The sequence below is a fragment of the Petaurus breviceps genome, unplaced genomic scaffold (assembly GCF_028583685.1).
Source record: "Petaurus breviceps papuanus isolate PSGF00001 unplaced genomic scaffold, PetGlider_PUasm1.0 185, whole genome shotgun sequence".
In the NCBI taxonomy this organism is placed as follows: domain Eukaryota; kingdom Metazoa; phylum Chordata; class Mammalia; order Diprotodontia; family Petauridae; genus Petaurus; species Petaurus breviceps.
In genome coordinates this window covers 30,511,793-30,525,290 of record NW_027185797.1, presented here as the reverse complement: position 1 = coordinate 30,525,290, position 13,498 = coordinate 30,511,793, and the positions used below count along the sequence as shown (strand labels likewise).

The window sequence follows — 13,498 nt, the reverse complement described above, 5'->3', positions numbered from 1 at the left end:
GGCAAAAGGAAGAGGGAAAGAGAAAGGGGGGCAAAAGGAAGAGGGAAAGAGAAAGGGGGGAAGAGGGCTCAGAGGAGAGGGGAGAAAGAGAGCACGTGGATGTTGATAAAGTCAAAAGGTTTATTTTCCTACGAGACTCCTATAGGCTCAGTCAGTCAACGAACATTTGTAACCTTCCCTTCCAGAAGAGAAGGTCCTTTTCCCAAGGTAACACCTTGAACATGGCACTCCTCTAAACCACCCCTGATTCCAATTTGATTCAACAGACACTTATTAACCATCTACAGTGACAAGCACTGGGGATGGGAGGGGAGAGATAAATTAAGAATAAGATGCTTTCCCGGCTCTTGAAGAGTTTCTAGTCTAGGAGGGAACATGAGATCATTGGACTGAGAGGTGGAAGGCCCTTCAAATGGGATAGTCCCATTCTGTCCCATTGGGCTTGGGTTTGGTTAGTAGCAGAGTCAGGATTCAGTCCCAGGTCCTGGGGATCCAGAACTCTGACCTGACTACAATGCCGGTCCAACAGATACCAAGACACAAAGGATCTATGTGGGAACGCCTGCCACCACCCACTCCATGACTCAAGAGATTCGACTGCACCTCAGAGATCACACAGCTAATGTCACATTTGCACCCAACACTGTCTCCTCTTGCTAGGTGCTTTGACATACAGCAGGCGCCTATTAAGCGCGTGCTGACCTGAAGGGAGTCGCCCGCAGGCCAGCTGAGAGGCAGGCCACTCACCAAACTGGCCGTCTCGCTTGACGTACAGCTCCAGGACCCTGTAGGCGATGGGGGTGGACGCAGGGATCTGGAGGACCACGTTGGAATCTCTCAGCACATTCCCATCTTCGCTCACAGAGACCTGAGGGAGGGGAGGGGGCGGGCAGGGAGTGAGGGGAGGGGGCGGGGGGGGGGGGGGGGGGGGGGGGGGAAGGGAGGGAAGGGCCTGCCTCCTTCCAGCTGCCAGCCCTGCTGGAGGAGAGTGAAGTCATGCCTTAGGCCCTGAAGGGACGGGCCACATTCAGCAACACCCGCCCCCTTGGCGAGGTTTACTGAAACAGCCTTGAAGGCCCTAATGAAAATCCCAGATAAGAATGAGAGCTTTGCTGGGAGGAGAAAGGGAAGGAGAGAAGCCTCAGGCTGGTGAACGTGGGCCAAGTGGAAGGGGCTGGAGAGGACTCGGGGAAGGGCTAGGGGAGAGAAGGGGCCGAGGGAGGAAGCCCCCTCCTCCCCCAGGCTGGGACTTTAAGGACTTTTATGAATCTAACAGTCTAACAAACATTCACACAGTGCACATTTTTTCTTGGTTCTGTGCTAGGCACTGGGGGTGGGGGAGGGGAGGGGCAAAAAGTCCAGAACCAACCAGGCCCTGCCCCCAAGGGGCTTAGGCAGATAATCCTCAAGGAATTGGGTTCAAACCCTGAGGGCCACTCACAAGCCCCAGGCCAAGTCATTTGACTGTCCTTAGCGGTAAACGGGAGCAGAGACACCTGTCTCTCAGAGTCATTGGAGGCTCAGAGGAAGAAGGCCAGAGGACAGAGGAGCATCTGTGATTCATGGTCAGGGACGGGAATCTGGAGGCAGCCCCATTCAGCCGTGCCCCAAGTGCTAACAGCTCCTGCAGCCTCCCCTGGCACCCAGCCACTGAGACCAGCTCTGCAGCCACCAAAGCCTCCACCCCCTCCTCAAACACCCCTCCGGGTCCTCAGGGAGACAAAACCCACCCAGTAATCATCAGGGGGATTTGAACCCAAGTCCTGACTCCAAAGTTACTATTCTTTCCAGGGTAGTATGCTGTCCCTCCCTATGGGGCAGCCAGGGGGCGCCATAGTGCACACTGCTCCAGGCCTGGGGTCAGGAAGACTCATCTTCCCAAGTTTAAATCCAGACTCAGACACTGACCAGCTGTGTGACCCTGGGCAAGTCACTTCACTCTGCCTCAGTTTCCTCATCAATAAAAATACTCTGGAGAAGGAAATGGCAAACCACTCTGGCATCTTTGCCAAGAAAACCCAAATAGTGTCCCAAAGAGTAGGACGTGATCTCTAATCTGAGTTTAAGGCTCATGTCTGACCTGTACTGGCTGTGTGGCCCTGGGCAGGTCATTGTTATACACATCCCAAAGTTCCATAGTATGGGAGGAGGAAGAGTAGGGGGAACGGTATCTGTAGACATTAGACCACAGAATGTTTTAAACAATTTAACGTGGCCAATCTTGAGCCTCCTTCTCCCATTAAAAAAAAAAAAGAGGGGTGGAGCCTGGGCAGAAGCGTCTCTGAGAGTGCCTGGATGACCAGCCTGGGCCTGTCTGTGGCCAAGGGCAGATCACTTCCTCTGCCAGACTCAGCATCCTGGGCTGTTCAATGGGGACCAGGCTAGTGTTGTTGTCCCTGCCCTGTCACAGAGATAGGAGATGTTGGGCTTTGGGGCCAGAAGTCTGATGTCATCACTGTGGAGGCCTCCCAGGGCAGAAAGCCCTTCGGCCAAGGCAGGCTGAAACTCATCCATACCCTGGAGCTTAAAGGGGCCCCTGGGCCACCAGAAAACTCTGTGACTTGGCCAGGGCCTCACAGCCAGGATCTATGAGAAAAGGGAAGCCAGAGCAGAGGCAGAAAGAACACAGACCCTGGAGACACAGGAGCTGGGTCCAAGTCACTCCAGCCCTTGGGCCTCAGCTTTGGACTGGATGGCCTCTGAGGATCCTCCCAGCCCTAATTGGGGATCCAATGGGGCCAGCCCAGCTCTGCCCGCTAGGGTTACACAGGCTCGAGCCGAAATGATGGAACGGACAGTGGGAGGCAACTGAAGTAAAAGTCAGTAGTGGAATGATATACTGGAGTAGAACAAGCAGACCAGGAAAGCCAGAGGCCCTGGGTTCGAATCTTGACTGTCACTTACATTCTATGTGACCTTAAGCAAGCGACCTCTGGGCTCCAATTTCCTTATCTATAAAGGGGAGTAAGAGGATGAGGGAGACAGAAAACAGCAGAGACAGAGACAGAGGGAAAGAGAATGAGAGTTAGAGAGCATATGTGTGAGACAGTGTGAAAGAGTGTGTGTGTGTGTGTGTGTGAGAGAGAGACAGAGAGAAAGAGGGAGAGAGACCCCCCCCCCCCCAGATGATCTGACAGGTCCCTTCTTGTTCCTTTGATCTGGTCCCTCTCCACCTGGGGCCAGAGCCCACAGCCAGGCCACCTGACCACTCCAGGTCTCCCACTGGCCTTCTTTCCTCAGGTTGGCCCCCAAGCCCCTCCCCTCTGACTCTGGCCCATAGTCCAAAGGGCGATGGGCTGCATCTGCCCCAGCTTTCGTGTGCTAGAAAGCCCCTGAGAGTCGGCCTGGTGGGCTCTGCCTTCTAGGGACACAGGCCAGGATTGTGCAGTTTCACTGGAGAGTGAACGTCTCAGGCTGTTCAGACCCCACAGCAGGCTGGGGAAGGAACGGGGGGGGGGGGCGCAGGGGGGGGAGGGCTGCTGTACACAAGGCTTAGTCTAGGCTAGGCCTCTAAACTCCCCTCACTTTGCCCCCGTCACACCAGGTGGGCAGCTGGCTCTCTAACCTGGCATCCAGCCAATCTGGTCATGGTAACATAAGGTTTCTTTTGTTAATCGCTTTCTAGCCAAGAAGGGAGATTCTGAGTCCTTGGCATGAAAGGGGCCATGTAACCAAGAACATTCTAAACAAGGATAACTCCCCACCTCCCCTCACTCAGAACTGAAGACCCTTGGGGATGGAGGGGACCTTAGGGCCCATGCAGCCCCTCCCATGCCCGGACAAGCACCTCAGGGCCACCAGGAAGGCATTCCCTCTGCTCTGGAAGCAGCCCCTTGACTCTCCTCCTTCCCTGGCTATTCCAGATGGTGTTACCTTCACCCGCTTGGTCTTGAGGCCCACCATGCCGCCACATTTCTCTTCTATCTGGACGTGCTCAGAGATGACACACTTTTGAGTGGTCACGATCTTTTGTGTCAAGACGCACAGGACCTCATTCTTCCTCTCCAGAACTTGCTGCAGCAGAGGACTCTTCAGATTTATCTTCCTGGGAAAAGAGAAATGAGTGTGAGCGTCCCAGGGTCTCACCAGAGCCCGATGGTCTCATGAATCTTCCTCCTTGACAGAGCAAGGGGATTTGGGAGGGAGCCTGTGATGGCCACAGTAATTTATCGGCTAGCAATTCCGTGGGAGGTAATCCAGTCAAAACAACATAAACCAAAATTTAGTGAGGCCAATTCAGCATTCCAGGCAAGCTGAGGATACACGGGGCGGCTTCATTTCGCTCCCCATCATCCCCCGGCATGACCAGGGCTGGGAGGGGGCTCTCAGGATCCCGCTGCTCAGCACGGCTTGGGCATATCAGGGGACCAAAGGAAGGAAGAAGGCAGAGGACGACCAAGTGACCCTCAAACCGCCAGTCATCTGCCCCCAACAACTCTTGTGTGAGTCAAGCCCTGGGTCCCCAGCCAAGTTCCCAAACTCCCACTTAATATGGTCCAAAGAACAGAAGGCTGAGGACGGCATGACATCTATCTTCCCCTTCCACAACGTGAATGGGGAAAGGCAGATGGATTCTTCCTCCTCCACATCCAGGACAAAATGAAGGGAAACAAGCAATACTGCAATTTAGACCTGGGTCTGGGTCAGAGCATCATAAGGAGGAACCTCAGAGAGATCCCCAAGTCAAGAAGGTGAAGGAACAGAAGGCTTGAACCTTTAGAGAATTTGTTCAAGGTCATACTGGCAGCAAGGAGCACGGTTGGGTTCTCTAGGTAATTTCAAGCTGGAGGAAGACAGGCTGAGCTTCCAGAAATAAGGAGGCAACAGTCCCACTGAACTATGCCCTAGTCAGACCATGGCTAGAGATGGTGTCCAATGGTAGGAGCCATGTTTTAGGAAGGTGGAGAGCGTCTGGGCAAGGACAGCCAGGATAGTGAACAGTCTGGACTTCCCACCATAGGAAGAGATCCTTTGAGAAACTGGGGGTTTTTAACATGAAGAGGTTTAATGGAACAGAAAACTCAGTGAGGACATGATGGTGGCTATCTTCAAGTATCTCGAGTGCCAGAGAGATTAACCTTGTTTAATGTGGTCCCAGAAGGGAGGACCTGGAGCTGTGAGGAGACAACTGGGCTTGTTTCTCTGATTCCTCACCATAAGAACTGTGGGATGGGCTGCCCAGGGAAATGGAGGGCTGCGGCCTCCCACCTCCATCACTGGAGGGCTGACTGGGTGGCCACAGGACCTGGCACATAGTAGATGCATAACAATGGTTGTTGAGCTCATTGACATTCAGGTTCAAGTGGGGCTAGATCCCATCCAGTGATGCCAAAAGCAACCCACCATTCTTATTGCCCCAGAAACAAAGCTGAAATGATCAAATTAAATTAAAAAATCATGTTTCAGCAAATGAAAATCAGCAAATGGGACCCAGCTGTCAGTAAGGATACAAGACAGCTGAAAATTAAGCTCATCAAGCCCCAGAAAGGGTTAATTCCAACAAAAGTGAAAAAGACATTTGAATTGACACCAGTTAGGACTTGAGGCTCATATGACTTGGTTCGTTTGACTGCTCTGCATTCAGGTGTCTGTGGAGGACAGTGAGGATGTTGGAAAAGTTGGCAGAAAGGGGCTAGGTAGATCATGTTCACATTAGTGACACTGCTGTGAAGGGCTCCCCAATGACCACCCAACTCCAATGAAGTGCTAGGCAAAAGCAGGAAATCACCCCTGTCCTCAGGAAGCTTACGTTCTCCTGGGCAGATAAATCACCTTGTTCTTCCCTACCAAAAAGGGATCGCTTCAGTCTTACATCAGAGGCTGGCCAACATGATGAGTAAGGAGAACATCAGAGGAAAATACACATACACACACATCAGCCCAACCAAATCACGGAGCATCATGGCATGTTCCCATACTATAAGGAACTCTACACCTGAAGAATTCGGAGAAGCCTGGGAAGACTAACAGACAGATGTGGGAGGAAGAAAGCAGGGCCAGGAAAACTATACAGGGACTCATTGTTCAGTCATGTCCGACTCTCCATAAGGGTTGGGGTGTTCTTTGCAAAGATACTGGAGTGGTTTGACGTTTCCTTCTCCAGTGTGTCCCCATTTCGTATATGAGGAATTGAGGCAAATAGGGGTTAAGTGACTTGCCCAGGGTCTCACATCTAAGTATCCAAGGTCATATTTTAACTCTGATCTTCCAGACTTCAGGCTCAGTGCTTTGTGTGCTGTGGCGCCACCTAGCGGCCCCTACACAATGATACAACAACGTAAATGGAAAAAAAACACCAAAAAAGAGAAACAAAGCTGTGTGATTACAGTGCCCTCCAGAGGACAGACAATGAAATGTCCTACCCACCTCCTGGCAGGGGCTGGAATCAAGGTGCAGGATGAGATGGACCTTATCTGGACATGGTCAGTTTGGGCATTTGTCTTGATGGACTATGAAGATTTGTTATGAGGGCTGTGTTTGTTTGCTTTCAATTGGCTGGGAGGAAAGAGGGAAAGTAAATTATGCTTGTTAATTAAAAAAAAAAGTAAAATAAAATGGTCCACTGAAAAAATAATTATAAAGTTGCAAAATTATATCTCTCTCTCCCTTCTTTATAAAGGTCTCACCATTACACTGAAGTGGAACACTGCATATACTTTCACACTTGGTTGGTTTTGCTTTTTTTTTTTCTCTGTGTTACAAGGGATGGTTTTCTGGGAAAGGGCTGAGAAAGGGATATATACATATACATACATACATGTGTGTCTATCGCCTTCATTTCCAAATTATATATATATATATATACATATATATCTCTGTGTGTGTGCATGTGTGTGTATATATTCCAAATGTTATACATGTGTGTATACACACACACGCACACATACATATAACATTTGGGAATGAAGGGGATTCTAAAATATAAGGGAGACTAATAATCAAAAACCCAAACCAAATATACCAGTTCTTTGCAAAGCCTCCCTTTGCTGGCTTCAGAGAAGGTGCCCTACACCCCCTCCTACTGCTTCTGTCACAGCCAATTCCATCTTTTGGCTGGTTCTTCAGTATCTATTCCCCTCAATCAGACATTTTGCAGACTTATTTCCTTCTAATTCCCACAGCAGAGGGGGGAAAAAAATTGTATTTCACAGACAACCCAATTCAAAGACAAGCTTTGCCTCGGGGGCACATAAATAATGGCAAGGAATTATTGGAAGGCTTTCTCTCAGGAATTTAGAAGTGATACCACTCAGTGGAACTCACCTGAACTCTCCGTGCCTTAGAAAGAAGCTACCAAAAACCTTTCAGCTGTTGTGGGTCTATTTAAGAACAAATGAAAAAAACAAACACACCTCAAACTTCCAAAAATGCTTTTATGAAAACTCCTGGCTTCCAGTTCTGGTCTTGCCACCTACTACATGACCTTGAGCCTGTCACTTCCCCATGACTTACATACCCTAGGCAAGTAACAACATCTCTGAGGCACAATTTCCCCATCTGCAAGATGGCAGGTTAGACTATATGACTTCCAAAGTCCCCTTCCAGCTCTGAATCCATGAACTATGCACAGACCTGTTCTCCAGGAGTGCCCAGCTCCTTCCACAGCCCCAAACAATGAAAAGATGGGCACAAGGTGCGGCCAGCCCAGAACCACAGCCATCCTTTGCCATGATGACCTCCAGTCATTGCTGGGAGGTTTACAAGCTCAGAGCCCACTCTGAGGCTGGACCTTCTGGAAGCCTGCTTTAGATGGTTCAGAGAGATCCCAGAATAAATCATTCTGTGGCTAAGCCTATTGCAGTAATTAGCAGCATGGAAAACAGGGCATGTTCAATAAGCCAACACAGACCAATTTGGTCTCTACTGAGCCTCTTGAGGTTAGGATGAATGGATGGATGGATGGATGGATGGGCTGGGGGTGAAAGAGGACCAGCATGAAGAAGAAAAGCAGTTACCCCAGGAGGCTCATTTCCTGGACTCTAGGCTAATGGGGCTGGGGGTATGTGACTGCTGCTGCTGCTGCTCTTCCTCCCCCTTCTAAAGGGCCCTGGCCAAGTTCCTGATTCCCTGATTAGAGAGACTTGAGCCCTGTTCCCCAGGATGGTGCTGCCACCTTTTGGAAGCTCTGAAGGATGGACAGATCTGGGATTTATAGCTTCTTTTCCATGGTCTTTGTTGGGAGGGGAAACAGCTGAAGTTAAATCAACCTGGGAAGATAACTCATCCCCCACGTAATCTCTGCTACTCGGCAGGAAAGGTTATTGGCTTGGAGAATCAGAGCTCAGAGAGATCTTAGTGGTCCTAGAGTCTAACTCCCTCATTTTTTACAGGAGAGGAAGCTGAGGCAAACAGAGGTTAAATGCTTGCCCAAGGTCACACAGCTAACATCTGAGATGAGACATGAACTGTAATGCTCCCAACTCCAGGTCCAGCATCTTATCCACAAGACCACACTGCTTCTCTTGAGAGGATGCTCCCTTCTCCTGACCCCTACCAAGAGCCTTTCTGAGCAGTTCCAAGGAGGAGCAGAGGGGGCTGCATCTCTAGCTGGCAATCAGGCAATCTCAGTGGAATGAATGATTCCCAGCACACCCCTTCTTAAAGCCCGATCAAGAATGTGGAATTCTGCCCATGTCAATGCCCCAAGACTCCTGGGGAGTGACCTGGTCAGGGTAACAGGGAGACTGAAGTTATCTCCAACAGTAAATAAACAGCCATTAGTCACCCAGAAGGCAGAGGGCAAAAGTCTAAAGCTTCCTTACAGAGGAGAAAATTGACCCAACGGATGGCAATCCAGGGACTGAGACGAGCTCCATAAAACATGACCCAAGGGCACCACACAGACTATGAAGGGCAATAGGGTGAAGGTGAAAGAATGGGGATTCGGAGTTCAAGGTCAGGGGCATGGCTACTGAAGAGAAACTCAATTCAGCTCTCTGGGTCTCAGCTTCAAGTAAGGAAGGACGGACTTGGACTAGGCAGTCCCCATGGTCACTAACAGCTCTCAGTCCATGATCAAAGGTGGAGAAAGAGAGTGTCCCAACTTAACAAGGGACAAGTAGTATGGGAGGGGCAGACACAACAGTCAAAGGACCTGAGTTTGACCTTGGGTGAATTCCTTAACCTCTTTGGCCTCAGTTTCCCCATCTGTAAAATGAAGAGGACTATGAGGTCCCTTGTAGTCCATTCTATCCGGTCTCCATTTCCTCCTATGTAAAATGAGATTGGGTGGGTGACTCTTCTAAACCTACGATTACATCAGATAATCAATAAGGTGTCATGAAAACCAAAAAATAACACTTGCGAGTTGTTGGGTAAGGTTAGAAAATAAAGCTGGCAGGATTCATTTTTTTAAAGACTCAGAACTTCAGGTGAGCAGCAACACATAGGACCAGCTATCACTAAATATATACCTGGGTGTCGTGGAGTACAACTTTCTGACATTAAAATGCCTATTTATAAAACATTAATATTTTTGGATGGTCATTATGGCATAATGGCCCCACCAACGTTGCATACTAGGGAGGCTACCCACCATGCCAACCTCAAGTTCTGACCCTGAGAGCAGAATATATCCCCAAACTTAGGATATCCTAATAAAACTTAGCAACAGGGGTGGCCAGGTGGCTCAGCGAGTAAGAGCACTGGCCCCAGTGTCGGGATGACCTGGGGATCGAATCCGGGCTGAGATACTTAGCACCACACCCAGAAATAACTGGCCGTATAATCTTGAGCAAGTTACTTAACCCCAATTGCTTAAAAAAAAAAAAAAAAAACTTAGCAAAAAAGACTAGACGTTGAGGTAGGCTGCAGTCTGATCTTCTCCCATAAATTCCAGGACCTCAACCTTGCAGAATTTTGCCACTCCAACCCTGAAGTCCACAGAACTAGCCCCCATCGTTTCCTCTGCCTATGATTTGTCCATCACATGACCCCATCCAGTTGGCACACAGCCACAGCCTTTCTCTTTTTTGTTGCTTCTTCTAATTTTTTATTAACAGAGTCCCCTTCTTGTATGGAAATCCTTCTTAATCAGTCCTAAAAGTATCACCAAACCTCAGTGATATCAAATTGCATTTGCCAGCTTCTGGCACAAACACTGTAGCACCCGGAGTAGTACAAGACCCTCTCCCACAACCCCCACTTAGTGACTTCCTCTCTTACACTGCACCCACCATTTCCCCCTCTTAGCCTCTGAACAGGCTCAGCTCCTCTGAGTGTGACCCATTCCACCGTCCAGCTCTTTGGCCAATGGGGATTGGAGTGTGCCAGTCTGGAAAGGAGGCTGGTCTCAGACAGTCAGCTCAGATGGCTACCTACTTTGTTTTTGTTCCATTGATTTCCCACTAAAAACCCCAAGAGATGAAAATCCTCTTCTCCAACCCCCTGACTATATAAGCCCCCTTCCCTGCACCCCTGGAATTCCAAGAGATCATGATCTCGACAGCCAAGGAAACTTGGAGTCATCTGTTCCAAGCGCCTCATTTCATACGTGGCTCACCACGGCGATGTGGTTTACCCCAAATCTCTGAGCCAGGATACAAATCGCATCTCCAGGCCCCTCACTCAGCTAAAGGATCCGTCTCCCACTGGATGTCACAGACACCCGTCTGCTCCTTTAGACCCATGTCTCCCTCCTTTCTCACCCTTGGCCCTCATGAGCTTTCCCAAGAGGAAGAAGAAGGCTCCCTCCTGGCCCTTCCGCTTTTTTTTTCCTCTTTCAGACCAGGGGCATTGTGGACCCCTCTGGCAGCCTGGCCAAGTCTATGGACCCCTTCTCAGAACCAGGTTTTTAAATACATGAAATAAAATACAGAAGATTAGCAGGAAAAAAAGTTCACAGATTCCGGGTCAAAAAAATCTCTACTTTAGACCTAGGAATAACTAATCAACAAATTGTCATTTGACCCCTGCTATATACTTGGCACCTGGGATATGAAAACAAAAATGTGACAGCCTTGCCCTCAAGGGGCTTGCCTTCAATGGAATGTAAGGACCAAGTCAAACAGGGATAACAAATGGTGGTACATCCTTCAAAAAGGACTAAGGACCACTTTTCAAAGCAAAGCTGGACCCAGGTTACCTAGCAGCTGGAAGGAGCTAGGGTGTTGGGGTTGGGGGGAGATAGGATCAGTCACAGGTGGCTGGAGGTGTGCCCTGATCTTGCCATCCTATGGCTAAGCCCGCCACTGCACACACCACCTCAGGTCCACCTGGATCTGAGTGGAAGCAGGGCAGAGGCCCAGGCAACAGCTGGCTAATGGGGACCAGGTGGGGGAGGTCAGGGAGGGGAGGGGGCTAACTGTGGCCCTCGGCCACTTAGAGGGAAAGGTTCGCATTAGCTCAGTTACTCTGTGCTAATCACCAGATATTTGAAAACAGTGGAACTATGGACACTGAATTCCAGGTTGTTTGTGAAAGTGACCAAGAGGAAGCTAGGGATGGCCAGCCGGCATCGCAGATGCCAACTCCTCTTACCCTTTAGGAAACTGAGGCCCAGACAAAGGGCATGACTCGTCCACAGTCACCCGCCCTTTCACCGCCAGAGGGCTCTGCTTCTAATCTCTAAAAGAGGTTCTCAAGCTGGGTCTGACCACTAGTTTTTAATGGTCTGATAACTGTATTTCAGTATTATTGAGACAATAGATCATAAGTCCTTTGCAAACTTTAATGAGTTAAGTAAGCAGCAGGGCGGCTAGCGGTGCCACAGTGCACAGAGAGCCAGGTTTGGTGCTAGGAAGACTCATCTTTCTGAATTCAAATCCAGCCTCAGACCCTTCCTAGCTGTGTGACCCTGGGCAAGTCACTTCACCCTGTTTGCCTCAGTTTCCTCCTCTGTAAAATAAGCTTGAGAAGGAAATGGCAAACCGCTCCAGAATCTTTGCCAAGAAAACCCCCAATGGATCACAAAACATTGGACACAACTGAAATGTCTGAACCCAAACAACAACAAAAAGCAACAGCTTTGGCTGCTGTTACTAGGACACACTTTACAAAACACAAGAATCCTTTGGTTCAGAGGGAGCTCGGGGCTGAGCCCACAGTGACCAGGCCTGTGGAGGGAGAGGAGCTGGCTCTGCTCAGCCCCAGGGGCCAAACCAAAGAGCAGAATTTCAGCAAGGCTCAACTGAGGCCAGTTTTCCCAACAGCAGAGCTGCTGTGTCAAGGTGACCGGGCAGCTGTGGGAGGTTGTGGGTCCTTCCTCCATGGGGGTCTGTACAAGAAGTCTGGGGCACCGAGGAGGTGCCGACCCCCAAGGGTACACTCTGCTGAGGTCCTGCGATTCAGTCTACACAATGATGAGGGGGAAGCATGCCTCCTCCCTGGCCTGGGGTGGGACTGGGTGACTCTTTCCAATCCCCCCCCCCCAGGCCCATTTCTCTCATTAGCCCCATTAGGCACTGACCTCTCCCAGGCAAAGCGGCTCCATCTGGCCCGAAGCCCAGCTGCCAGGGCTTATCTCCATCGCACACGATGGTGCAGGGAGAGGAAGAGAAAATAACCTGGCGATTATAGACTTTCAACCTTTTCACCTAGTTATTAACTGCCGGGTTTATGAGATGCAGCAGCAGTGAACCGAAGGAAGCCTGCGCACTCGCCTGGGATATAAACCCAGGACCGCCCAGCCCAGCACGGGATGCCTGGGGCCCCGCGATGACCGGCAGTGACATCTAGGCAGAGGAATGGAAGACTCAGACACGGCTCCCACTTACTGACAGACGGACAACTTCTACCTCCATTGTCCACGTGAGAGAACTGAGGCTCAGACAGGGGGAGGGGTTTGCTCACAGTCATGGAGCTAGCAAATTCCAGAGGTAGGACCTGGAGGCAGGAGGTCTTTAGTCAGGCTGCTGTTCAATCATCTACGTGGCATCTGGTTCTTTGGAGACCTTGTTGGGGTTTTCTTTGGCAGAGACAAGGGAGGGGTTAGCTATTTCTTTCTCCAGCTTATTTCACAAATGAGGAAACTGAGGCAAACAAGGTAAAGTGATTTGGCCAGGGTCACACAGCTAGGAAGCCTCTGAGGCACTCTATCCCCTGTACCTCCTACCTGCCTCTATAGTTCTATACCGTGTAGCTCAGTGGATCAAGTGTGAGCCTGGAGTCGGGAAGTTCAACTCCACCTCAGACACGTACCAGCTGTATGACCCTGGCCAAGTCACTCCACCTCTCTCTGCCTCAGTCGCTTATCTGTAGAATGGGGACAATAACAGCACCTGCCTTTCAAGGTAGTAACTGTAAAACACTCGGCTCTGTGCCAGACACAGAGTGGGCCCCAGAGAGATGGTCGCTATTATCACTAAAAAGACAAGCAGAATAGAGCATGGGGGAGGGCGGGCTCTAGCTAGACCTTAGGGTTCTCCCGGTTACTTTTCAATTCCTCCGTCCTGAGGCAACATCCATTCAAACCTGCATCAAGAATAAAACGCACCAGTCTTTCTAGGTGCCCAGGGCAGCCAGGCACATGAATTATTTTGAGGATCCAGCCTCCTGCGTT

At 50.1% G+C, this 13,498-nt stretch overlaps 1 protein-coding gene across 1 annotated transcript in view; it reads right to left on the bottom strand.

Annotated features, from left to right (window-relative positions):
• Nucleotides 1–13,498, bottom strand: part of GSDME (gasdermin E) — a 49,719-nt gene that overhangs the window by 20,153 nt on the left and 16,068 nt on the right. Inside the window, exons 5-6 of the mRNA XM_069088705.1 lie at nucleotides 3,874–4,045; nucleotides 748–868 (exon numbers count right to left, since the gene is read on the bottom strand). Of these exons, the coding sequence (XP_068944806.1) occupies nucleotides 748–868; nucleotides 3,874–4,045 (293 nt within the window). The remainder of the gene's footprint in view (nucleotides 1–747; nucleotides 869–3,873; nucleotides 4,046–13,498) is intronic.